This window comes from Leptosomus discolor, chromosome 13 (genome assembly GCF_034619465.1).
Source record: "Leptosomus discolor isolate bLepDis1 chromosome 13, bLepDis1.hap2, whole genome shotgun sequence".
Lineage (NCBI taxonomy): Eukaryota > Metazoa > Chordata > Aves > Leptosomiformes > Leptosomidae > Leptosomus > Leptosomus discolor.
In genome coordinates this window covers 20,437,321-20,462,537 of record NC_141403.1, presented here as the reverse complement: position 1 = coordinate 20,462,537, position 25,217 = coordinate 20,437,321, and the positions used below count along the sequence as shown (strand labels likewise).

Here is a 25,217-nt window from a genome sequence, read left to right as displayed (position 1 = left end):
AAAGATAACCTACATCTTGCATTTCAGTAAACAAGAAAGATTCTGGATACGCCCAGAAGGGGAAATGGAAAGGGGAAAAGATGTCCATCCCACTACGAAGGAGTTACTGGTGGTTTTGTACATAAGCCCATTACAGCTGCCTGAGGCTCCCCCAGGCAGTGAGCAGCTGCCTTTGCGGTTCAGGAACCAAGGAAGAATTGGAGTACTCAGCTTATTAAAAAAGGTGGTGCCGTGAGACAGACCACCAAGTTACTGCTGGTCTAACGTGCCTCAGACGGGTCTGATGCCTCAGTGTGTAGGGCAATACAAGAATACAGAAAAAGATCATTATCATCCTACGGTAGCAGGGTTTGGGGGGTTTTTCTAAATTTTTTTTTTTTTTTCCCCTTTCCCTGCTTGCCTTCTTACGACCTTTTACTGTACCTGTTTGTATAGGGACAAGGACACACCCGGCAGGAACCTTGAGTGGCATCTCCAAAATAACCATCTCTACAGCGCTCACATTTCTCCCCAGCAGTATTATACTGACAATTCTTCAAAAGGAAACAAGCAAGACAGTTAACAGTGCTTTAGCACTCAATATGGCTTTTTTATTATTTAAACAAAAAATTATAATCAATCTACTCAGAGGATATGTTCTTTCCCTTCCACATAACGAAGCATTTACTGCCAAACTGCCTTCATGACCAAGACAGATTGATTCCAGTCATTCTCTAATTGTTGAAAACACAATTTGCACACTATTGTGGAAAAGCAACAGATAAATAAGCAGCATTAAACATATTTTTAAAGAAATTCAATCAGATGCATCGTTTGTTAAGGAACATTCCATTAATGCACTCTCTATGCCTTGATATTTCAATTAAAAATCACTATGTTTAAATGGCACTTTAAATGTTGCATTCTAACACTAATTAGAAGGCAGATATCATTTAAAAGCATGCAATTAATTGAGCCCAAATACAGTCTTAAAAAAAAATTTCCATAAAATCAATATAAAAAGTATTCCTCTTAGTAAATTCAGATCAGAATCGAATTTCATGTACGTTCTCCAGCGTATATGTAATTTGTATTTATCTGGGGTGACTGGAATAAATAACGAAAAGCAAAGGCTGGGAAAATAATTGAAACTGATACAACAGAGACACTTTTTCCATTATAAAATTGATGGGAATTCTATAGTATTTTAGAAACGTTCTTATTCCTGCTGCTGTCTAACTGTCATACACATTTGGTTGGACCTGATGATCTTAAAGGTCTTTTCCAACCTAAATGACTCAACGATTCTACATTTACACACTATGGGGAGAGGATAAGCAAGCTGCTTAGCATTACCTAAAGCAATGCTAATTTAAAATAGAAATTTTGAGCAGGTCAACACTCAAGGGACATTAAAGCTCCCAAATTCTAAAACTGTTTTCTTCAACATGCAACAGACCGACCCAGTGTCCCACAGAGCTGAGAGCGTCCTATTAAAGTGAAAGACGGAACAAGAAAGTGGGAAATGGGCTGGAAGCAGTCACTGAGCAGACTGCACTCCCATTTCATGGACTTTGATGAATTAGGGCTATGGCTGAAGGCCCTACTACTGTGTTTTGCAGCAGAGGGGCATTCTTCCCTACAAATGAGAAACAGTTCTGTCTCTCCCATCTCCTCTTACTCTTATTCCCATCCACATTTCTTCACACCCAGATTCCCTCAACCACATCAACAGCCCTTCCCTCAGACTCTGCACGTTGTAACCCCTAATTTGTTTTTGTTTTGGTTAAAGAACTAAATTTGTGGCTCATCTGTGAAAGGTTCTGGGAAAGAACAGGAAAAGCTCCAGTTCACATATGGGCCATTTAACTAGGAGAAGCTAAAGTAATATGAAGACACTATGTTTGTAAAAGGAACGATTTTAAAATGCAGCCTCTATAAAAGCTGGGGCACGTATCCTGCAAAAAGCTCATGGAAAATTCAAACTGTTTCTGAATAATTAAATTTTTATAATCCTGAAGAATAAATTAAACTGCAAGAAGAGTAAAAGAGAGTTATTTAAAAATATTCACGTTGGTTTCATCTTGGAGCAACCCCCCCTAGTTTATCTCCTAGCTTTTGTTTTGCTCACTCTGTCTATTGGAACTGAAGCAATTCTATAATTGCTGAAGAAAGTTCAAGATATTTCACACATAAGCCACTCCGAATGTCCCATGCTGTTCCTCTGGCTACAAGGCGCAGAAGAACTGGAGAACATAACCCAGCGCTCCCAAGGCACGGTGGAATGAAGCCAGAGCAGCAACTCCCTCACGGGTCTTCCTTCGAGTTTCAAAGGGCCAGAGACACCCCTGGAGTCACAGCATCTCCAAACCATCAAGTATTGCAAACTCTGAAAGCTGACTCCATAGGCACCCATATGGTACGAGGAAGCCGGAGTAGAGTGTGTCAGGGCCACAACAGAAACACCTACGTACATGGGGTTACGTGACATGAAACAACTTGTCACGAGATGAGCAAGTCTCAGCACCGTGCTGCTCCTGAGGGAACGTGCCTTTCAGCAGGAAGGGCAAGGACCATGAGGACGCCGGGACTGATTAACGGCAGAGGGCCAGCTTTTCCCTGCACTTGAGAACCATTTCTTCCGTCTTCTCCACCTCCTCCTGCACTCCATCCTCCTCCACTTTCGGCAGCGCAGCACTGCACCCCTCTCCTTCCCCCAGCATGCAGTGGGACAGCTATTGCCTGAGCTGGGGAGGATGGCACTGCTGCCACAGAGGAAAGAGTCAGCCTGGGCTTAGCCTCACATCACCGGAGAGGTGCTGACATGTGAAGGTATGGGGGTCCAGTGCTCCAGATGAGGAGACAAAGGAGGAGGCCAAGTGAGCAAGCTTTGCAATTTGGACATGAAACTTGACAAGCCCACATTGGGAAGCCTCCCGGTCTTCTCTGCAGCGCTACTGGTCTTTGTCCCATGGCTCCTCTAAGGAGAGACAAACTTGCTCCTTATTAGGTGGAGGCTCATGATGGAAACACAGGCCCTCTGGGCTTTCATTTTTCACTGCATTAGCCTGGATGACTTTGCTTGCCCTAAATTTTGTCCCAGAGCCAAATGTTGATTTAGTTCTACCGATGTGAAAGTTAATCCAGCTGTGAGAAGGAGGGTACAAAGTCAAACCTAAATCACATACTTCATGAGGTAAAAGTGAAATTTGCATTTTTTTTTCCTTTATAATTTCCATCTGAAGTAAAACTTCATCTTTATAGCTCTGCTGCAGCACTTTCCTGTCACAGCCTGCCCTCTCCGAAGCAGCAGCCTGTAAGTCATCCCCCAGAATGTGCTGAATTGGTTTATAGTTTCCATTAAAGCAAGAGGCTTGGTTGAGACGAAGTCGGGTGGAATGACATAACGCGCAGGAATGCACCGCAGGCAGAATGGATGCAGCACGAACAAGGAAGAAGTAACAGAGAAGACAGACCATGAAAGATGTTGGCAAGGTTCTTGTTTACACAGTAAGTGAAAAAATCAGTGAAAAGTTTTTAAGTGGGAATTTTTCAGAACAAACTGTTCAAAGAAGCGTCACGGATAAGCTGGAGAAGCACAGTTGGCCAAATGTCGCACTTCCATTCCCACGAGGGCTGATCCACTCCCGTGAGGCTGCTTTGGGTTTAATGCAGTGTGGCAGGGAGCAAAATCTGCCCCACTAGGTCTTCCATAACAGCTGAAATTTTCTAATTAATCTAACTTTTATCCCCTTTATCTCATTTTATTTATTTCAACTTTTTTTAATCCACCTAGCTGTAGATTAAATTAGTGGAGGTTTACCAGTGCTGATTAAACAAGAGATCCTGCAAAGGCTACGCTATGCACAAATGTGCCGTTTGTCAGCGCTGGCAAACCCCAGCACATATGTAGAAAACTAAGGACTGCATATGCCAGGATAAGAATCAGATTTATTATACGTGTGCAACACTTACATATGTACTTACATAAGTGCAAACACCTACATATGTACTAGTTTGGTGACTTTTTGTACCATGAGCTAACAAAAACTATAGGGGAACTAAGAAAATGAAAACAAGGACATAAATTATTCTAATGGCCCACAGTTATGTTAAACACACATATAAGTGTATGCAACTTACGCTTATGAACAGTACAAAATATAGAGAATCAGGCATGCAAGGGTTATTTTTAGTTGCTTGGGATTTAACAATACTGTATAGTCCATACTGCAGTGAGGTAAATGTGTTTTCCTCCTTTTTTTTCCAATTAATTTCTTGAATGTTAATAGTTACTTACAATACATTTTCCGGTACCATCTTGACACCTGTTTGAATTTCCATTGCAGTTGCATGGGACACAGCGTCCAGTTAATAATCCTTTATTCTCACGATAAAATCCAAGGCCACATTCCTGGACAGTAAGAGAGAAAAAAAATATCGCAGAAAGTTTTACAGGTGGTGTATTTTGAAATTGTTTGCCATTTCCAAGGAGTAGTGGAAGTGTACATTTCCCTGCAAGCTCTTCTAAGCCCATATTTTTGTTTAAATTACAAGTATTTTAACGCAGTGAATAGCAGTGAATGGAGCTGAAGAGGTTTAATCTGAACCCTGTGCTCCACACTTTGTAGTGGGGATTTTGATTCTAACCTCTGAGCAAAACACATTTCCTGTGGCTTTGTACGAAGATGTAGAATATCACTTTTAAACCACAGAGAAAGATTTGAATACAGATTCATACTACAGTGTTCTCAAAGAAGAACGTACGGAAATCTCACATATTAGCTAGTGGTTATATGAAATGTTGATATTAATTTAACTATGGTGTATTCCTTAGAAATACTTCTAATGAGGTACCTTTTACACGAATTCATGACTTCCACAATAAGTCTACCTAGAGCTATACTAAGCCATGCTTAGACAGAGCTAGGTGATACAACAAAATATACAGCGGTCTGATTTCTAAGTACAGGCTTGCCCCAGAGACCCGTGAAGCACGAGAAGAATGTTCAGCTATTGAGGGCACAGGAGCACAGCCTGCCAGATCAAAATTGGGTTTAAACAGGGAGCTGAACCAGAGGAACATTATGAATGAAGCAAGAGACGTGAAGCTCGTTAGCCTACACCACGAAGGTAGTAACTGATACGTTAAAACCAGGTTCTTGCTTGGTATGGGCAGGGAAAGCACAAGGGGAGGGAAAATACAAGGAATTCCTCCCGGGCATGGAGCCTTCCCGTATACAGAGCAAACACAAAATTCACGCCCACCTTCTCTGCTCAGCACCCTCCTGGCACACCAACCAAACCAGAAGTGACTGGACATAAGTCTATCCCTTCTATTTCCCAGCTCTTCTTCACTAGTAACTGAGCTGGTGCGGTGCAAGGAAGATCAGAGGCTGTGTGGAAGTGGAGAGAAGGCTGTGCTCCCCGCGACGCCAACACCTCCCAGGCTCCTGCCTCGGGCAACGTACTTCTGCACTGTACCTACACCTCGCCTCTGCCTCACGGTTAGGGGCCGGCCCCAATGACATTCAGAAAACAAATGACAGCTGAACTTTAAAACCATAAATCTTTTCTCACAGCAATTGCACCACCAAGACTGATGGGACTAATCTGAAGAGCAACGGGTTGGGGGGGACGGTGTTTCAAATCATGTTCCGGTGGTTTGAGGTGTAAGTATTGAAGCAGGGGCAGGATTAACCATGGAACCACCAAAGGAAAAAAAATAATTCTCCTCTTCCAAAGCAGATCCCAAAAGGAATATTGGGTTATTGCTGTTTAAACACCAGTTGCTAGTGGCAGCTTTGCCTTCTTCACATGTGAGATAAATGGAAAAAAAAAGAAAAAAAGAAGTAGTATGCAGAATCCTAACATCATTGACAGCTTTTAATACTGACTCCAGCGTGAGCAAGGGCTGCATTTAGAACAGGCACTTGAAATTTTTCAGATAAATTTTTGAAAGAGTGACTATGTTGCCTGAACAACAGGGAGCCAATACACACAGCTCCTGAAGAAACCAGGGCCTGAGATACATTAAACAGCATGACTAAGTAAAATATAGGCTCTAATGCATATCAAATTTATTTACTGAAAGTCTGTCTTTGGAGAGCAAAATGAATCGCTGATTTTAAAAATATATCCAAAACATTTTGAAAAAAAAAATCCTGCAGCTTTTTGGTTTTCTATTTATGTTGTCTTTAAAACAACATATTGGGAGTACATGGGCACTTTGTTTTTGAAGTAGCATTTGAGATACTAAGAAATTGATTCCACGCAAAGATAAAGCTCTAAGCACTTTCCCTTTCTTAGGAGTTCAGGCTGATTGTTTTCAAGTAAACAGGAATTTAAAAGAAACATCTCGCACACACTTTTGTTAGCAAAGTACTTTGAGACACAAGACTGGCACTCTTATTTTTTACTAAGTAATGTATAAGTTGTTATCAAATTCATTTAAAAACAAAGAGAAAGAAGGAGGCAAGGGAAAATTAACAGATTACCTGTCTCAGGTAAAAATCCCTTTGAATTTGTTGCTGCTGACTCCTCTCCTGAAGGTGAGGATACGATAGCCTCTGTTGCATATCTTCTGCTAAACAGTGCCCCAGGGCTACTAATGTGACAACCAGCCAACCTACGTTCCTCAGCCTCTGCGCTGGGACCATCATTTTACTTTAGCTCCGCTGTGAACACACGCTGCTGTCCTGGTGCTCGCCTGTTCTCTTATACCCCCCCCCCCGCCCCTTCTTCTCCAGCTTCTGACTCAGATTAACGAGGCTCCGTGCGGCGACGGGCCCCACCTTTAAACGTTAGACGTGAGTCAAGTTGTACAGCACGCATTACTGCTCCTGAGGTTAACAAGTAACCCCGCAGTTCCTGTAGCTCCCTGTATGCCTAAGCCGGGGTGTGGCAGGCATCACCTCCTCCCCACCTAAGGCAGCCAGACAGAGTGAGGTGATTAGAGCAGTAAATCACCGCATGAGTAATGCTGCATAAACACATGGGGCTTATGAACTACCCAGGTGAGTGTCTTGATCTCTTCCTTTGGCTACGTATTTCCACTAGGTTATATAAAACCCCCCCAGCCGCTCAGCTTATTGAGGCCGTACGTTGAAAGCAATGGGATGGCAGCCGGAATTTCAGTCAACGCTCCTTAATTTGCGTGTGGCAGGGAACATCAAATGTGTGAAAAAATAAGTTTCTAGAAATATTTCCAAAATGGTATTCAGCAGGTGATGACCAGCTGCCCTGAGCAGCGGATGCACACACGAGGCATAAGCCAGCCCTAAATGTTGCTTTGTTCAGTCTCTCTGCAGCTGCTCCACTGCAGATATTATTCTTTCATTCTCATTTCAAAAACATTTGCAAGGTTGCTACAGCAATTGCTGCTTTATGGTAACCCTCAATCATTTTCTGAGAGAATAATTCCTCATATTTTGTGCACTTTGTACACCACTTATCTCTCCAGCACCTTATTCTGCTGCCTTGGGTGCTTACACATGAGAACAATCAAGCTCCAAGCTAAGCAAAGTGACAACCAAAAGAATTACAGCTACAGGAACAGCATCAGGGACAGGATATACAACTACAGCTAGGATTTCACCATTCTTCAGGTAACAGTATTACTTTGCAATGTTTACATTATCTTTCATAAAAATATCTCCAAATATTTTTTGCAAATATGTTAACCTCAGCTTTCAAACATTTTTCTCCAAAAATAAGAAAGTATCCAAAATGAAGGTTACTTCCCTTGGACCCTGCTAAAATAAGGAACACCAGGAATCTTCTCCATTGTGTAGGGTCTCACAGACTTTGATCAAGTCAGTTCTGACCTTCCCTCCATTAAAGTATCCACCAAAATTATTCAGCCTCTCATAGGGCATCACAGAAGAAACCCTCACTATAGTGCCTTGCACACGTAAAGTGACATTCACAGCTCCACAAAAGCAATCACGAGTTGAATAACCCTACAGTGCCTTCTCAGACAGTTAAAGTATTTGAGCCATTCAAAGTGCACACACTTCCAAGAAGCGCATTTAATTACTTTAATAACTAGCCTGTTCCTCTAACTAAACCAGTATGCATAGCTGTAGGCAAGACAGAAGATAATGGCACGGTATGGAGGCAAACTCTTCCTACCTGACATGAGTCACCAGCGTACTCCGGGGGGCAGGAGCACGTCTCCACACTGTACGCAATGCTGCCGCTCCCTGCGCTGGTGGCTTCTTCCAGCCCAACCTCACCAAGGGATAATCGCTGGGTCTCCGTGAAGTAAAGGCCTCTGATGTGTAAACCATCTAGTCCAGCCAGGATTGTCATCAGTTCTTCTCTGGATACAAGGTCATTGCTGCTGGCATGCCTGAAGTTTCCCTGCACATTAAGCGTACAAAATGAGCACAGCCCTACAGTTTCTTAAAAAGAGTATCTGCAAAGAAGACAGGATGACAGAAAAAGGGAGAAAAATCCCATGGAACAGACACCTATAGTGCCAGCTGGTGTGGGGTGAAATAGAGGCCAGGAAAATAAATATGAATGTAAAGACAAGATAGGTGGAAAATGGAATAATGATCATAAAAAGGAAGGTGCCCTTTACTTTGCAAGGTACATACGGCTTTGAGGTATCTCAAAGTGAAGAAGCATATAGGTTCTTTTTCAGTCACCCAAATTTCACTGAGATATCACCCAACAAACCATAAAAGGGTGGAGGAAAACGCTTTTATCTTTAAGAGTAAGCAAAGTCCTGGAAGTGCAGTCTTTGAGGGCTGCCTTCGTATGCTTTCTTGCTGCTAACAGTCACAGCATTAGTGCATATGGCATCTGGCTTGAAGAAACATCTTTTTTGCCTATATATGAGGCAGAAATAAATAACCCAGTTTGACCTTCTGAGCACAGATTTAAGGTGGGAATAAGCCCTGGTAAGTTCCCCTGCCTGAATGTTGGACACCCATTCTGAACCAGGTAGCTAGACACCAAGTTCGTTCCATCCCTATTAAGTACAGTCTGAGGCTGCAATGAATCATCTTCCATCGATGACTGATTCAGTATTACTCCGCTGGCCTTGGAGGGAGTGCTAAGGGCTACATTGGACAAGATGCGTAACTTAGAGGTGCTAAAATTAGGCGGCATGAACCAGAACCTATGTCCAACGTGACAGTAAAGAGAGAGAAAAAGTGTTGTTTATATTTTAGGTCTACAGTATTTAAGTTTACATTCATTAACATTAACAGGTATTTGGAATTTCTGCACATATTACCTGTGTACTTTTCATGTGCCACTGGAAGAAAAGGGAAGGCCTTTCTGTTTTCATTTCTTACCTCAACTAGCTGCACACGGCCATAATATTGACGGTCAGGCAGTGGGTTGCTGGGATCCATATAAACAACTTTCATTCGCTGGCCCTATGTGAGAAGCAGGATATAACATTGCTGTTCCACTACTTTTTATGGTAAAGTGTTCAGACACAATAAAATTTGGTGAAGCACAGTAATCCTGTTCTTTGTGGGTTAGAAAGTAAGTAATCCTAGGAAAACAGTATGCCATTTTGTCAGCGAAGTGGTACAGCAAGCACTGTGTTCTAGTGTCAGCAGGGGTTTCACTGCTTTTGCCTATTAACAACATTGCTTTCAAATAAAACACCAAGAAAATTAAATTAATGCTGAACAACTTTCACAGGAACTAGTTATTACTCTTGAGTAAAAATGGTTTTGCATTTTCACACGCTCTCCTTTCCATCCTGGTGCACAAACAGCTTTGGATACTACTGTAGTACTTTGAGGCACGTTTCCCAGTAAGAATCCTAGAATACTGAATTAGTATTTCTGACCTGAAGAAAAAAAAACACCCCCTTGGGAATTTCAATAAACAGTAAAAGATTTCCATTTTGTCCCTAAAGTGGTTAAGTTAAAAAACTGTTAACCTAAACACATTTGTACTTCAGTCCCTTGAAGCCTTATAATTATGCTTAATTTTATGCTGAAGAAAATTCTCACAGAAAATGAGATTATTTACACATGGAACCCAGGGCATATTTTGCAGAGTTGAGGCCATACTTGTTGACAAGTGTGCAAGGCATTAATTAATTTTTTTCCACAGGTGCATTTTACAGCAAAAATCCTGTTTTATCGTTTTATTTGCTCTCAAGTCAGTTATGATTAATATTACTTTGGCAACAAAGATAGGTGTGTTGATGGCTTTGAGCAAAATGCAGTAAAATCACTTTTATAGAAACCTAGCAAGTTGCTATAAAAGTTAAGCACAGTATAGGAGCAAAATTTGCCACAGTTGTCAGGCAATAGAAAAAAAAAATCACGGTATTGGCATTGCTTGAAAGAAAAAACATATTTCAAAACTTACTGTTAGTTGTACATCAGGTCTCTTATCCAGAAGAACCATGCCTTCACTAGGTAAGCCAAAAGATTTCACTTGGTAACTCAGGAAGCCACCATATGAAGAAAGCTGTAAAGAAACGCACAAGACCAGAGATATTTTACTGCACTACTGCTTGATATTCATGTAACTTTGTGTTCAGGTTTCGCCCATCTTCCAGCACTGTAAATAACATATTTACTCTGTTCTTTAGACAAAATATGAAAATACGTGTTGCTTGGAAGGAATTACTTTCTGTTTTGTTTACTTTGTGTATCTGACATCACTTGGAGCAGTTACTGTTCTCTGCAAGGTTACCTGCATCGGGGTGGGGGTTTTTCATACCTGGGATCACACCATCTGTGTCATGGAGAACTCAGATGTGCACGTAAATGTTGTTCTTCCCCTGACCCTACAGAACAGACTTGCCTCATCAAGAGCAGATGTCAGACTGACAATGAAAAGTGGTAGTGAACCCCAGGAGCAGCCATGGATAAAAAGGGGAAGTCACACTAAGCACGTTTAAGCCTTCATAGACCAGCATTTTCTAAACTTACTACAAACACGAATCTGATCCGGAAATCTTTGCTCCACCTTCTGGAGGACAGGACTTCTACTGCTATCAGCTCTGGTGTAAACAGACTGTTGCTGTAGGTTGAGCTGAAACCACACTTCTTTTGGCTCAACTACAGCTGACCACCGGCAGCCTCAAACCCAACCAAACACAAATGCTGCTGCCCAGAACAAAGACTTAGGCCAGTATGTTTGGATCATCTGACAAACAGCTTCCCTGGGTTGTGTACGAGTGACTCAGTTCAAAACATATTGAGAGGAAAGGAAGCTCCAGGCACAGCCTAGACAGCTTTTGTTCCAAGACGAGCCTAGAAGGAAGGTTTGTGGGTACTAGCTGAAATCAGGTGTTTAGCCACAGATATACTACTTTGTTTTGCAGCCCTTGCTGTTTGCCCTCATAGCTTATCCTTGGTTTTGACCCAGGAGGAAGAACTGCTCTGTCAAGTGTCAGTGTTCCGCAACCCTGCGTAGACAATTTTTTTTTTTTTTTCAAAAATACAAGAAAATTAAACTTAGAACTAATTTCCTGTTTAACACACATTTTAGGACTGCACCATATGACAGGCTGTTATGTGACTGCTTTTTTAATGAAATGGTTTTTGAAATGGGAAAATATTGGTGTTATAAACTACCCTCTGTATTCTATACGTACAGTATTTATTTTCTAACATTGAGAGTGGTCTAGTAAATAGAATGCTAAAATACAAAAGAGCAGAAAACAGGGACAATGTGATCTGAATTTCTCAATGACTGTTAGTTTCTGCACTGCTGTAGATTTTACACTTGATTCCCTTTTAACTTTGTAAACAAAAGATAGGGAGAGGAAAGAAAATATACTCTGCTAAATATTAATGTTCCAGTGAAACTAGTTAAAAGGTTTAAGATAAAGCAAAACAATATTTATGACCTCATCATACTGAAAAATGTCTGGAGTGATCTTGTTCACATTTTCCGAAAGTGGTGCTATCACTGGAACTAGACCGAAACCTGGAATTTTCAGAATACAGTAACGTGAATAACTGGTAAATTTATGAGCTTGTACAACTAGCAGCAAGAGAGCGTTCTGGGGGACACTTTCACTACTGCAATATCGCCTGTGCTAAAATATACACTTACACATAGTGTACAGTAACAGCAGGTCCAAAAGTAGAACTGTTTTATTTACAGTGTTGTCACTGTAAATAAAAGCAAGCTACGGCATGCCCGGTTAGATACTGTGTCATGCAACATAAACCTCGTAGCTGTGTTCTTAATAGCTGTCTTTAAAAAGCGTTATTGCCTCCTTTATGTTTTATTATGGGAACAACAGAAGTCCTTTTGGTTTAACACTGTAGTAGATAACATACGCTTTAACATGAAATCTTTTAGAAAAATCATTTGTAGACATTGAAACAGAGGCCTCTGTAACATCAACAAAAAGCACCCTGACTAAACCTGCTGTTCACCTGAGAGATCCCTCTTCAAAATGAGGACCGAGAGGACTAAGAGGAACTTCAAAAATTGTACACCATGCTCCGGTGTCTATCCCGTGTATTTTCACTCGTGTGACAGCAGGATTGCATCTGAAAACCCGGTGTGTCCTACAGCTGGCTAGCAGCTATCGACACTGTCAGAGTTCCAAAGAGGGAGAACCCGGGGCTCTGGGCCTGCAAGCCAGCACTAGCAAAGTCCCCCTGGTCTGTGTGACTCCCAGGCTGAAACGCTGATGGGTACTAACCTTGGGCAAACAACTGCTCCCATGCGTGAGCAGAAAGAGCAGCAAGCGGGTCAAAGAACACAAAGGTTAGAAAATCTGGCGTTGTTGCTCTTCCCAAGCAACATACCGAAAGCAAAAGGTTGCTTTTCTTGTGTGCCACTGAGCATGTAATCACTTTTTATTCTTTGGGAAATCTTCCCAGGAGATACTCTAGGGAGTCTAAAGGATATTCAGGCACATCAGCAAGCTCTAACTGTTCTGGGTTTCAGAAAAGCGGCTGAAGGTACCAGCTCCCTGAAACATAGCTCCTGACCATGCTGTTCACACAAAGACCTCCCTGGCACCGTGCAAGATGTTTAATTCTATTTTATTGGTTACAATTTTAACGTTGTACTCAGAAGTAAAAAGTTATGATTCCTGGCATGACAGGTAAGAAAGATAAAAATCTCATGAGGGAAGACAGAGAAACGTATCTAAGAAAAACAATGTGACTCTTTATCAACAATGCTGGCAAAAATTGAATAGGTGTTGTTAAAAGAGATGAGTTAGGTGTCATTTACCTTCTCTCCCAGGTAAGACGGTGGTGCTTTCCAGTACAAACTATGCACTGAAGCAGGCAATTCTTGAACATCAGCCACTACACTATTACTGACTGGATTGAAAGTGACTGGAATGTCAATATTTTCATCCACTGCCTCCAAGCGCCAGTTCCTCATGTCCACAAACTAATGAAAACACATAAAGGAAATAAAAGCTTGTCTCATCCTTTATCAAACTTTACCAACAACAAATAATGAGGATAAATTGTTTAGGTCTCTATAATTCCCTTAGCATGAAATTCAGCCCCCTCAGAGCCAGGCTAAAGTCTTTGTGCAATGGATGTTGCAAGCCCCCAAAATAGAGCGTAAGTGGGACAGATGTGTCACAGCTACTTGGGATGCAGGCATTTGGGTTGTCACCTCCTGACTAAATTCTACCTTTAGTCACGTGAAGACATAACCCTTCCAGAGGGGACTAGGAATTGCGTACACAAGCCCAAGGATATAGTTTGGAGGTGCTTTTTTAAGTTCATTCTAAAATCAAACCAAGGGCAATAACCAAAAAGACGGAGTGAGGACCTGTTGTGGCAGGTTAACCGGGAGGGAGGGGATGTGGCAGGACACTTTGGAGAGGCAGGCAATGTAGCCTTATATTCTGTCTCTTTAATGCACGTTTTATGTTCAGGGCTGTTGTTTCATGAAAGACCTTACATTTATCATTATGCTGGGGGAAAGAAAGCATAATGCATATGTACCAGAACAGTTCTGTGGTGGGTTGGCTGGTTCTCTTGGCTGGCCAGAGAATAAAACAAAAAGATAGACATGTTTTCAAAGCCAATCTTTGGTGAGGACAAGTAATCTCTAGAGCAAATTTTCCTAGAGCAAATGGAAGTTTGCTACTGACTTCACCGAGGCCAGATTTTTATCCTTTGCTTGTAAACAGTGAAGTGCCACAATTTGGCACACTGGATTGCATCTAGTCTAAGTCTAAGCCTAAACTAAACTCCTCATCCATCATTCTAGGACTCTGCTGCTCTCTTTTCTTTCTCTCGAATTGTTTCAGGCCAGTTGTTGCTTTTATTTTCAGTTTTCAGCCATCTTACCATTCGTTTATGCTACTAAAAATCTATCTTCTTCTTTTCCCACAATTGATGTCATGTCTTTTTTATAGGGAGGGAAGAAAGACAATTTTTACAATCTCTGTAGAATCTGTCACAGATTTCTTAGGTTTCAAAATGCATCTATGATATAGACACGTAAAATGACACGTGCTTAACGAAGCATCTTGAAGGAGACCATTGACTCTAATGACGAACTACTGTCTGAAGATAAATAGAGGACCAGCTCGACTTCAGTCTAACTAGTGATTTGCAAACAAAAGGTGAAAAGGGCCATTTCTGCTGAAAGGCATTTTCAGACTACACCTCAGTCTTAAGAAGGCTGCACTAAATCTGCACTGTTTCTTGCAGAATTATTTCTCATCCTTAGAAAATAATAAAACATATTTTCAATTTTGGAAGAAATACGGCATTTCCTTAATGGAATAAATATTGGTTCATGATAGCAAAGAAAAAACTATTTGATACACCTTGGTTCTACGATGATTTGTGCTGCGACAGTTGCTGGTTGCCCCAAAACAAAAGCAAGACGTGCATCCCCTGGGATTAGAAGGGTCCAGATAAAAGGATCCTGGTCGGCAAGTATCACATTCTGCACCTTCAACATTCTTCTGTTAAGGCATAGTTAAAAGAAATCTCAGCACTTTCATTTTGGTTAGGCCTCCAAAACCTCCTGCACATACATCAAACCTTCTGAAAGAATATTTATTTAAACGTATGGAAACACAAATGAAAACGTGCGATTGTCTGGATACACCATATTCCAAATGCAAACAAAACTGACTTCTTTGAGACTATCTTAGTTATGAGCTGTCTTTTCAGTTTATAAAGTGAACCTCTGAGTAATAAATATTAGTCAGAGACAGCTGGCAACTTCCCTGCCAAAACCCTCCTGCTGGCTTTTCCAAACCTACAATATAAAAGGCCACTTGTGAAAGTTCACATTTATCACATTTAATTACGCAGATCAGAACAAAAGAAGATTTCCTGGATATAATGATGCGGTGAAATGTCAACTGACACAATATGGCTAAAAAAAGCACGGGACCTTGTTAACATCCAAAAGCCGCGATGCAGCTGCATAAAGTGGATCTGCGAGGGTACAGACTGCTTCAGTGAGTCAATGGACATCCACTCTGCAGCTCTGTAACATCTGCAAAGCCTGTACAACTGACAGATATTGAACTCATTAAAAAATGGCATTTAACTGGTGCGCACACACTGCGAGGTGTGATGGTTTTGTACAGCTGCACTTAATTTTTACTGAAAACTTCATGATAAACTCACTTCATTCACCCCATTAAATACAAAACAGTCCCCGATGTGCAAACGATGCATGCGAGCGCAGAAGTGATTTGATGTATCTGACCTTGCAGAGACAAATTCCTGTCTGGGGATCGCAAACATCTGGTTCTGTTCCACCTCTGTTGCAGTTACATGGCACGCAGTTTGGGAAACCGTAAGTACCAGGAGCACACTGATCACACTGCCGTCCTTTTATTCCTGGTTTGCATCTTTATCAACAAACACACACAGAGGAGGGAGTCAACAGGGGAGGCAGGAATGGAGTGAGGAAGGGAAGATTAAAACAAAAGACAGGTGGAACTTTGAAGTGATTGCACGGCTTTATGACACAACTTCATGATTTCCATGGAGAACCAGCAGCAGCTTGGTATTGTTCTCAGATTTGAAAGGTGAGATGGCCATGGAACTGACTGGGAATGGATTTGATTTTAAAGGTTATAAACGCTCACAATAGAATTAGACTTCTGCGGCTGTTCAGTGCTTGCAGGGCAGAACTACCCTCTCTATATACCAAGGTGTGAAACATGGATGTTGCACACAGGTAAGCGGAGCTGGAAGCAGATCTATAGCTGGAGGATGTGACTGGGCATTACTCAAGGCACTCGCTTGCTAACAAAAAGGTGGAGAATCTCAGGCATATGAATAATTATGGGGACTTCAACCTGCCACAAGGCTTGGGTTAGTTCACAACTATTCACAAAGGATAAAATCCACTTCGCTCACAGTGAAGGCCGAAATGCCTGAATTTGTTTAGGTGAAGTACAGCAGATGCAAAACCATCAAACTACTCCAAACTACAAACAAGGCTTAAGATAAGAGAGAACATCTTTCTGTGGCAGCAGCTACTTCATCCTACCGTTACAACAAACTGGCACAGTCTGATAGAACTAGTGAAAATGTGGGTCTGATGATCCCTCTTCCTCCCATCTATGCTGGTAACCTGTACGGACCGGCGCAAAGCAGGTTTCAAGAGAGTAAGGATCCCTTGATAAAGAACGCCTGCCACCACCACATCTCCACATCCTTACATTTTAGTTGTGATGATTTTTAAAGTCTCAGTAAGCTGGTGGAGTTCTTTTGTCTCTCAGCAGCACATCCATGTGTGTGCACATGAATTTAATGGAAACAAGCAGGTAAGGTACACGGACAAGGTAGACTGCACTTCATGTAAGACACGAAAGCAATTACTCAATTCACCAAACAACGGGTGAGGTTTCTCATAGTCTCTCTGAATAGATTACCTCCACACAAAGATAACTGGAGCTAGATGGGGACTTTGAACTTCACGTAATTCACAGAAGGAAAAGTATTAATCAGAATGTAGTAGTTAGCTATATACTTCAGCAATCAGTCCAAAAGTATTTTGCTAAATGTCAAATTTTGCTTCAGAATTTTTTACCAATAAACTGTCATTTCTTTGATATTTCCAGTTAGGCTGTACATGAAAAATATCACCATTATAATCAGGCAATACAGCTTTTCACTGAAATGGAAAAATGTGACTATTTCTGCAAAAATTATCCTCAATTTTACATGAGTAGAAATATGCTAAACCCACCTTTGAAGTATGAGATTTTATTTGACTGAATTATTTATTTGATTTGGTTTTGCATAGTATTTATTTTGATTTTGTTTTGTATTCTATGGGGAAAATGAAAGCAGAGATTAACCAGATTGAGAGTGCGTCAGGAGACACAGAATATGCTACACTTTAACCCTGAACCCTGACTTCTAAATATGAAAACAGATTCCTGTTTTGCTCTTGGGATTAGACAATTATCCACCTCATATGAAAAGCACGGGCTTCAGAAAAGAATTTAAATTTGGGTAATAGTATGAGCATTCTCTGAAAATTACTGCTCTGTCATATCTACAGGCTCAATGGCAGAGCAGGAAGGACAAATTTCTCTTTGCTAGGACCCTAACGTAGCCAAACCAATCAAACTGAACTAATCCCAGCCTTGCACAACCTACTGGCTACCAGGTATTTGCACTTGCTATTTAAGGACTTGAACTCCCCAAGGAAATAACAGAAATGTTCAACTATACTAATATGACAGTATCTGAATTTAAGATCATTCCCTACGGTCGTGGCTGTATGCTACACCTATTTCAGAGGGCATAAACAACAGAATAAAACTAAAGAATTTATTCTCATCTCAGCATGCTGAGTTCAGAAAATAAGCATATGCCATGCAGAAGGCATAACAGTAAGGGCAGTTACCACCTATGGCTCCAACTTTCCATTACAAATGATGTACGTGTTCAGAAGTCAGGAGCTCTGATTCAGGTCTGCTACGAACTGACATTGGCTAAGTCATATAAGCTGGACAGAGATTTGGTGACTTACCACAAGTGACGCGGCACGGCACTGGCAAACAGAATGCAAGCCCAGGAATCGCAAATAAAATTACCTGCATAAGCCAAGTTTCCACTAAAACATCGCAGGGGTCTCTGAAACAGCTGAGTCCTCACTGTCGCCAAGCACTGCTGAAATCCCTGCTCACCATCACCAAAGTTTCCCATATCCCCTCCAAATACCCGAAAAGAACGGTGAAGCAAACCACTCGTGCACTGTTTATAACGCACATAACCCAAACTTACTTGCATTGCCCGTTGCTTTTTTCACATTCTGGGCTTGACACATTGACGACTCCTCTTTCGGAGCAGTTGCAGCTCTCACAGCCAGCAAGAGGGTGATAGCTGAAGTAATGTTTCTCGCACACTTCACATTTTGGTTTCACAGTTCGCGGAGGGCAAATGCATTGACCAGTCATGTCATCACAAAGACGCTGCCCGCAGTTGCATACTAGGTCAAGAAAATGTTCTACAAATCAATCACATCTCAACTTACAACGACCAGCTCTTACTGAACTTGCATACGAAAGAAACACACACGACCTTTATGTACAGAAGACACAATTCTTTTCTCTCTTTCACTATGTTTAAGATCAGGGTCACGGAAAACAACCACGTGACTAACAGTAGTTTCAAAGAGTAGCTTTAGTGCCTGGCTCTTTTCCATGGACTGGTTGCTTAACTTCACCAAAGGCATTACTAATCACTTCCCAAAGCTGCCAAGGATAAAACGACAAACAATTTTGCTGTTAAGGGCACCACTTTTACAAAGCAATGTTTATAAACATCAAGTGTAATATCTGGGAAGGCAGCTGAGCACCATTGGTGTAATCTATAAATCTGTTGATTAAGATAACAACAGAATACGAAGAATTAAGAATACTATGTCTCTGACTATCTATGGAAAATCTTGAACGCATAAACTGGGATACAACAGTAATAACCTAGAAATGATGGAGCAGTCAGTGCAGACACATCCGTTTGACTGAAAGAGTAGGAATATGGATTTTAACCAGTTTAACTGTAAGTCTACTACATCTGATCAGACAAGACAGGCGAAGGCACGCTTCATCATGAACTAGGTGTGCTTTAAGGGAACGGGGTTACCTCTCCCTTAAACTGAAAGCTAGGCTACGCTAAATCTAAGACGGCTCAACCAGCCTCTCACAAGATCAAGCCCTATAAAGAAAAGTGAGGCTGCAGTACCTATGCAGCAACACCAGAGGATTACATAAAAGGGCAGGTCAGGTGCTGAGTAAGTCTGAGCATGTACTTACACTTGCAGAATGGGAATCCGTAGTAGCCAGTCTGGCATCGGCTGCACTGACGACCGATGACATTAGGTCTGCAGGTACACTGTCCTCCCAGGGGGCTGCACGCAGGGCTCGTGGCACCCGCGCTATGGCAATTACATGGCAGGGCTCCGTTGTTGTAGAAAGCCACCAGTGACCTTACAGAGTCCTTACAGAAGGCTGATGATCCTTCTGGGCTGTTTAAATTGAAACATAAACCGTGTAAGTACTGGCACTTGGGAATTGTTATGAGTGCGCTTTGCAGTGGTTCAGTAAATTAGGGTCCTGTCTTTCAAACAGTTCTTTGCAACAAGGATGGCATCAGTATACATGCAAGGATACGCTTTAATTAAATCAGTGGTGAATGGCTTTGAACATGCAAGTAGGAGATTTTTTTCAAAGAAAGTGTGTATATTAGTCATATCAGTTCAGACATGCCAAGGAAAATACCAAATACCAAAGATTGAAATACCAAAGACAGAAAAGTGAAAGAGATTTCCCTCTTTTGTACTGTGAGCAATAAAGCTCTACCTTTAAATTTCATTTATAATAGAAAGTAATGGAAAAATGACTCATGGAAATTTAATGGGCCAGCATAAGCTGAAAAGCGTTTAAATGTAGCACATTTATGTGGATTTTATACATATGTCTTCAATACAGAGTAAAAGTAATATTAATTCCCAGCTTGTTGACAACATCCATTTTTTTAGAAAGCGATGCTTACTCAATATAAAAACTGTTTCCTCCACAGCGGTTGATAAAATCAAATGATTTGTCCACTGTCTTTGCGTCGAGAATTTTGTAACTGTAGTTGTCTGCTGGAACAACTAAGACATTTTCCTTAAAACAACAAGAAAGCTAAATTGTACATTTCAGAGAAAAGCAAAAGACACAAGCTAAGGCATTTGTATGTTTAAACACTGCTTCATTATGCATTCTGGATTTTCTCAAAAGCCGTAACATTTTAACTGAAAAAAAAAGGAAAATATACTACTTCTTATCTTCCCCCTAGAGTTGTGATGGTACAAGCAGCGTACAATAAAAAGTCTATAGTATCTTCAAATTTAAAATAAAACTGAAGCAGTGCACAAGATCCTAAAAATCTGAACCACAACATTAAAAAGACAAATTCTTTCTTTTTGGCTTTCATCTTGGCATCTATCTCTAATGAATGGTGAAACTAATAACATTTCTAAGTACATTCATGTAATAAACATACCAGAACCAGCATTCTCCCGTCAGGTATCATCACTGTAACAGAGACCTCGGGTTCAGAGATGTCAAGCTCAATTTGATTTTCTGCAATCACCTGATCCCGACACCCAGAGGTATGAGGGCAGAAGGAAGCATTGAAGGAACCTCGAAGAAAAAAAAACGTTATGCCAACAAATACTTCATGGGCCAAAATGCTGAGAAAGGAATGGGTTTAGACCCAATTCAGATGCTTACCTGACCACACGTGCCCCGCATCCACACGCACTTGCACAGGGAACACTGGGTGTGCTGGCTGATAAAAATGTACCACAAACACGTATCTGCCCACGCGGGGCACTCTGCCACTCAGGGTAATCTGGTTCTGCAGAAACAAGAACAGCTCTGATGGCGTATTTGCTTCGTGAAATATCCTTGGGTTTATAAGCTCTGTGCCACCTACCCGCAACGAAAGAGAGGGGGCTTAGCACCCCTCAGCAAGTTAAACATCTTCAAAGAACACGGCATTACAGCTGCATGCTCCTATCTGTTTGCACGCCAAGCACACCTAAAGTTCTTCTGCAGTTTAGAAAGAAGCTGACATTTTTGTTTCCTTTCTGTATATGGTCTTTGCGGCTTACTCAGTCTGCAACATTTTGATCACACCATATCATTCAGTTCCGATTCTCTTAAAGTGTGTCATCTATTTAACTTCACTAAGAACATACTTTGTGACATAGGAAACAAATTTTCAAAATATGAGATACCTGTAACGATGTCAAGGTGACTCCATTAACTGAGTCAGAAGGTAAAGGGGCACTCAGTGGATCAAAGAGGATATTTCTCCGTACTTCGGAAATTTTCCCATCCTTGATCGCATCTAAAACCAAAGCTGCTGGTGGAGTTTCATACACTGAGGGAATGCATGTTGCACTAAACACAGAATTATAGTGGTTACTCCTGAGGCCAGGAGAATTTCTTAAGCATCACAAAAGCAAAAGCAGTCGACTCACAAAAGTCATTATATTACACTGTATTACAATTAATAATGCAATAGTAGCCCCTGTTACTCTTTGGATCTTATGTAAATGATCAGCAAGTTGATGAAAACAAGAGGTACAGATTTAACTCACAAAGGGGAAAATGTACATTAGCTGCCTTTATTCACTCAAAATTTCCATAACCTGAACAGTTTTAAGGGAAAGAGTTTGCTAAGGAAGATGAAAACTAAGGGAACCAAGAGTGTTAAATAAATAAATAAATTTTAGTTAATCCAGTCAGTTATGTTCACCAGAATCTGTACTAATACTGAATTCTCAGTTCTGCAAATATTTACATAGGTGTATCCTTTAAACATGCAAGTTTTCCCACTGAAGTCAACGGGATTACTTAAGTATTTAGAAGTTAAGTATACACTCAAATATTTGTAGAATTCGAGCCAAAATAAATAACGGTGCTCCTTGAAAGCATCCTTATTCATTCACTGCTGTGTTTAACTATTTCTTCCTTGGCATATTTAATTCTGAAGAACTCAATTGAGAGAAGTATTTTCCAAGACTGCAGGAGAAAATGTTTTTGGGGGTTTCCTGCTAGTATTTGTTCATTGTTCACTTCTCGTAATCTTTGCTCAAGACAGGCCCAGAACTGGAATGGCAAGTATGTTTCAGGGCCAGCATTGAGATGTATTTGCCAGGTCTGTGTGGGAAATCATGTGCAGCATACACTTACACTGCTGCTAAACTGAGCCAAGACTCTGCATCTTTCAACTTGGTGAACACTGAACACTTTCAGGAAAGCAAAAATGCTGCTAGATAATGGTCTTAATAACAGAATGTAAACATACAGTAAACTATACAAATGCAACAAGAGAATAAAAAAACCCCACAAAACCAAAGTAAGAGGTACAAATTTCTACATTACCCTTATTTTAATCATGTTTTCACCCAGCCTCTTTCCCTCATTTTACTCTGAATATAAAGGCCCAGGAATGTAAAATACCTTTGGTGGAAGGACAAGTATCTTCAGTCTTAGAAAGCTGCTCTCAGCTGTAACACTCCAAGCAGGAGAACTAACGCTGCGATTCAGTGCTATGCATGCTTGGAAGCCAAGTACAGTCACATGCTTTTATCCAATTTACTATCCAGATTTTTCTGCTTTCTATTTCAATTCAACCATTATATTAGAAGCTACCGTCTGGAAAACTATTAGACCTATTCACCAGCAATTTCTGCCTCTGAAGCCCTGCACGTGACATTTACTTTTCCTTTTCCAATTGCCAGATCAGCAGGAAGAAAGCCTTATGAGTAACATCACGAGGGATGTCCTGGGGAGTGGAACAGGAACCGAAATGTGGGGCTCCCTAATTTGAAAGCTGCAGTGATAGTTCCTCTCTGGCCCAAAGAATAAAACATATGGAGAGGGGAAGAGCTTCAACAGGACAGAGCAAGTGCTCTGCAGAACCCAAACAAAGCAAGAAAAAAAGCCATTGACCTGGGTGAACCAAGCTGTATGTGAGCGCTCTATACTGGTCCTGTACAAGTATAATGGAGAAGAGGGATCACCTGCTGTCGCTGTGCGGGGTGAATGCCGAGGGCACATCTACCATACGGGCCCCACTATGAGATGGACAAGGGAATGGCTTGTTTATGAAGTGGGGGATTACATGTTGAGTATTTTGATGCTGCCAAGTTGAGCTGGTGGATTTGTACCTGAAAGGGCAGTCACATCCTCTATCTAATGACGAATTAAAGCCATTTTGGAACAGCTGCAGTAGTTAACGTGCAGAATGAAACTCCAGACGGAGCAGTAAGCATTTCAGGCCACCAAAGTAGCAATGTTTCTCCAGCCTGGATACCTACGATACTGGATGGTGTGTGAAACATGCATGTTTTCTAATGCATCAGCACTCAGCAGTTCAGATGGGCCAGGAAGAGGTTAGTACTAACAAAATCCTGCACAAAGACTGTTTAGATTAGCACTAACAGTTCAGCTTTTTTCCAAATACTACTTGGCAAAAGTGGCCTACAAATCCCCTGTGAGTCACTGAGCAAAGGTTCATTCAAAAGAATTAAAATCCCATTTAGTCTGACTTTCCAGGTCCTCTTCAGAAAATACAAGGGATAAAACCAAGCAAGTTACCTTCCATCACGAGTGCTCCTGTAAGCAGCTATGCACTGTACTTTAGGATCCACATATTCTGGAGAAAAGTCTTCAGCTGATATAATACAAACCTTGTGCTGAAAAAATAAGCACAAGGCACAATTAGCAATTAATATCATAAATAACAAGGCCAGGCCTGAATGGGAAGGATGAGGCCTAATTTTAGCATCGGGAGACCTGAGACTAAAGCCATGATCTGTCATGGACTTCCCACAAGATTTTGGATCCCTTTACCTGCCTGCACCTGAACACCTCAGTGTCAAATACGATTTTCCTGTCCTTCTCAGGGGAATGTTGGCTATTCAGAAGTTAAATAAACTAAAATGTAAGTATACATATGGCAACGAGAATGACAGAAGACCAGCTCGCAGGGTCAGAAGCCAGACAAGGAGCGTACAGAGGTGGGAGGGAAAAGCCCTCATCTGCGGTGTTAGAGACTTTTGGACCCTGGGAGAATTCCTAGGCCTTCTAAAACGCAGGCACAAGCACTTGCTCACACAAAGTCCATAGGAGTGAGTTTCAATGATACCAGGATTTCTCCCAATAGATTCAGAACTTTTTTAAAAAGCCAGCGAGACTCATATGGTTTGGGTTTTTTTAAACTAAAACCAGAGATGAGCAAATGAAGCTGTGGTAGTCCTGCTGTAGCCATGGTGGTAAGGACATAAGGGAAGGCTTGTGGGTAGACACAACAGTTTGCACTAGTAAAATATATTACCTGGACTTAAAAAATACAAAAGTGCAGGTTACAAAACTTGTGCATGAACTACCTGAAAAGGAAACGAAAATGCCTGATAAGCAGTAAGATAACTAGCACCACGTGTTAGTATAAATAAAAACTGCATAGAGAGAATTCATTAATGTGCAAAGTGATTCAGTTTAACAGCAGGTCCTAAAGGAGCTCAGCTTGTGTTTTAGCAGTAGCGAGCAGGGACTAGAAACCCTTTATAAGCTAGAAGGCAGAGTGCTAGAATATCCTTTTCCTTTTCCTGGGCAGCAAACACTGTGCCTGTCCTGCGTGTAATGACCCACAGGGCTCCAGCCCATTGCAGCAGAACGAGGCCAGACTCTGAAGCTTTGAACTGCACTTCAGGAGTGGCTAAAGAGTTAGTGTGAAACACGGTCTGCGTTTAGACAGCTTGTTTGCTCAGTATGAGATAAAGACTATCAAGCTGCAGGAGCCTCTCTTGACAGCTGACCTCAAGAACCCCATCTACCCTTTACTGAGACCAGGTTTCTGAATTCTAGCGTTGGGAGTGGTTCCCCCTTGCCTCTCCAGTCTACATGACAACAGGATCACACCAGGGTCCAAAGCTGCTGCCATTAATGTCTATATACCAGAAGCTCTTCTTTTCCCCCTTCTTCCTAACTTTTGCTAAGTGCAGGCTTTACATTTAACATAGCAAAATATTTCCTGTATCTCAGGAGAATATTGAAATTTATCTTCCAGCAAGTTATTCAGAGAATGAAAACTAGAATTTAGAAATAAAAATGCAGAGATTCTTAGCACAAGAGACTTCCACGTGTGGAAATACAGACAGTCTTTTGGATATGGATCTTGTTGGCACAGCAATTGTTGCAGGGAGCTAACAGAAAATTTAAATGGTATTTATTCACACTGAACACTCCTCATGAAGAAAGCATGTAT

General features: G+C 41.3%; 1 protein-coding gene across 2 annotated transcripts in view; it reads right to left on the bottom strand.

Moving 5' to 3' along the window:
* Positions 1-25,217, bottom strand: part of LAMA3 (laminin subunit alpha 3) — a 114,378-nt gene that overhangs the window by 31,485 nt on the left and 57,676 nt on the right. For both annotated transcript variants that reach the window (XM_086472719.1, XM_086472720.1), the window contains 15 exons: positions 23,549-23,646; positions 21,178-21,343; positions 20,669-20,795; positions 20,439-20,578; positions 19,944-20,059; positions 19,205-19,416; positions 18,174-18,378; positions 15,634-15,778; positions 14,735-14,875; positions 13,168-13,332; positions 10,327-10,428; positions 9,288-9,371; positions 8,113-8,343; positions 4,280-4,393; positions 424-533 (listed from right to left, as the gene is read on the bottom strand). In XM_086472719.1, coding sequence (XP_086328845.1) covers positions 424-533; positions 4,280-4,393; positions 8,113-8,343; positions 9,288-9,371; positions 10,327-10,428; positions 13,168-13,332; positions 14,735-14,875; positions 15,634-15,778; positions 18,174-18,378; positions 19,205-19,416; positions 19,944-20,059; positions 20,439-20,578; positions 20,669-20,795; positions 21,178-21,343; positions 23,549-23,646 — 2,156 coding nt within the window. The remainder of the gene's footprint in view (positions 1-423; positions 534-4,279; positions 4,394-8,112; positions 8,344-9,287; positions 9,372-10,326; positions 10,429-13,167; positions 13,333-14,734; positions 14,876-15,633; positions 15,779-18,173; positions 18,379-19,204; positions 19,417-19,943; positions 20,060-20,438; positions 20,579-20,668; positions 20,796-21,177; positions 21,344-23,548; positions 23,647-25,217) is intronic.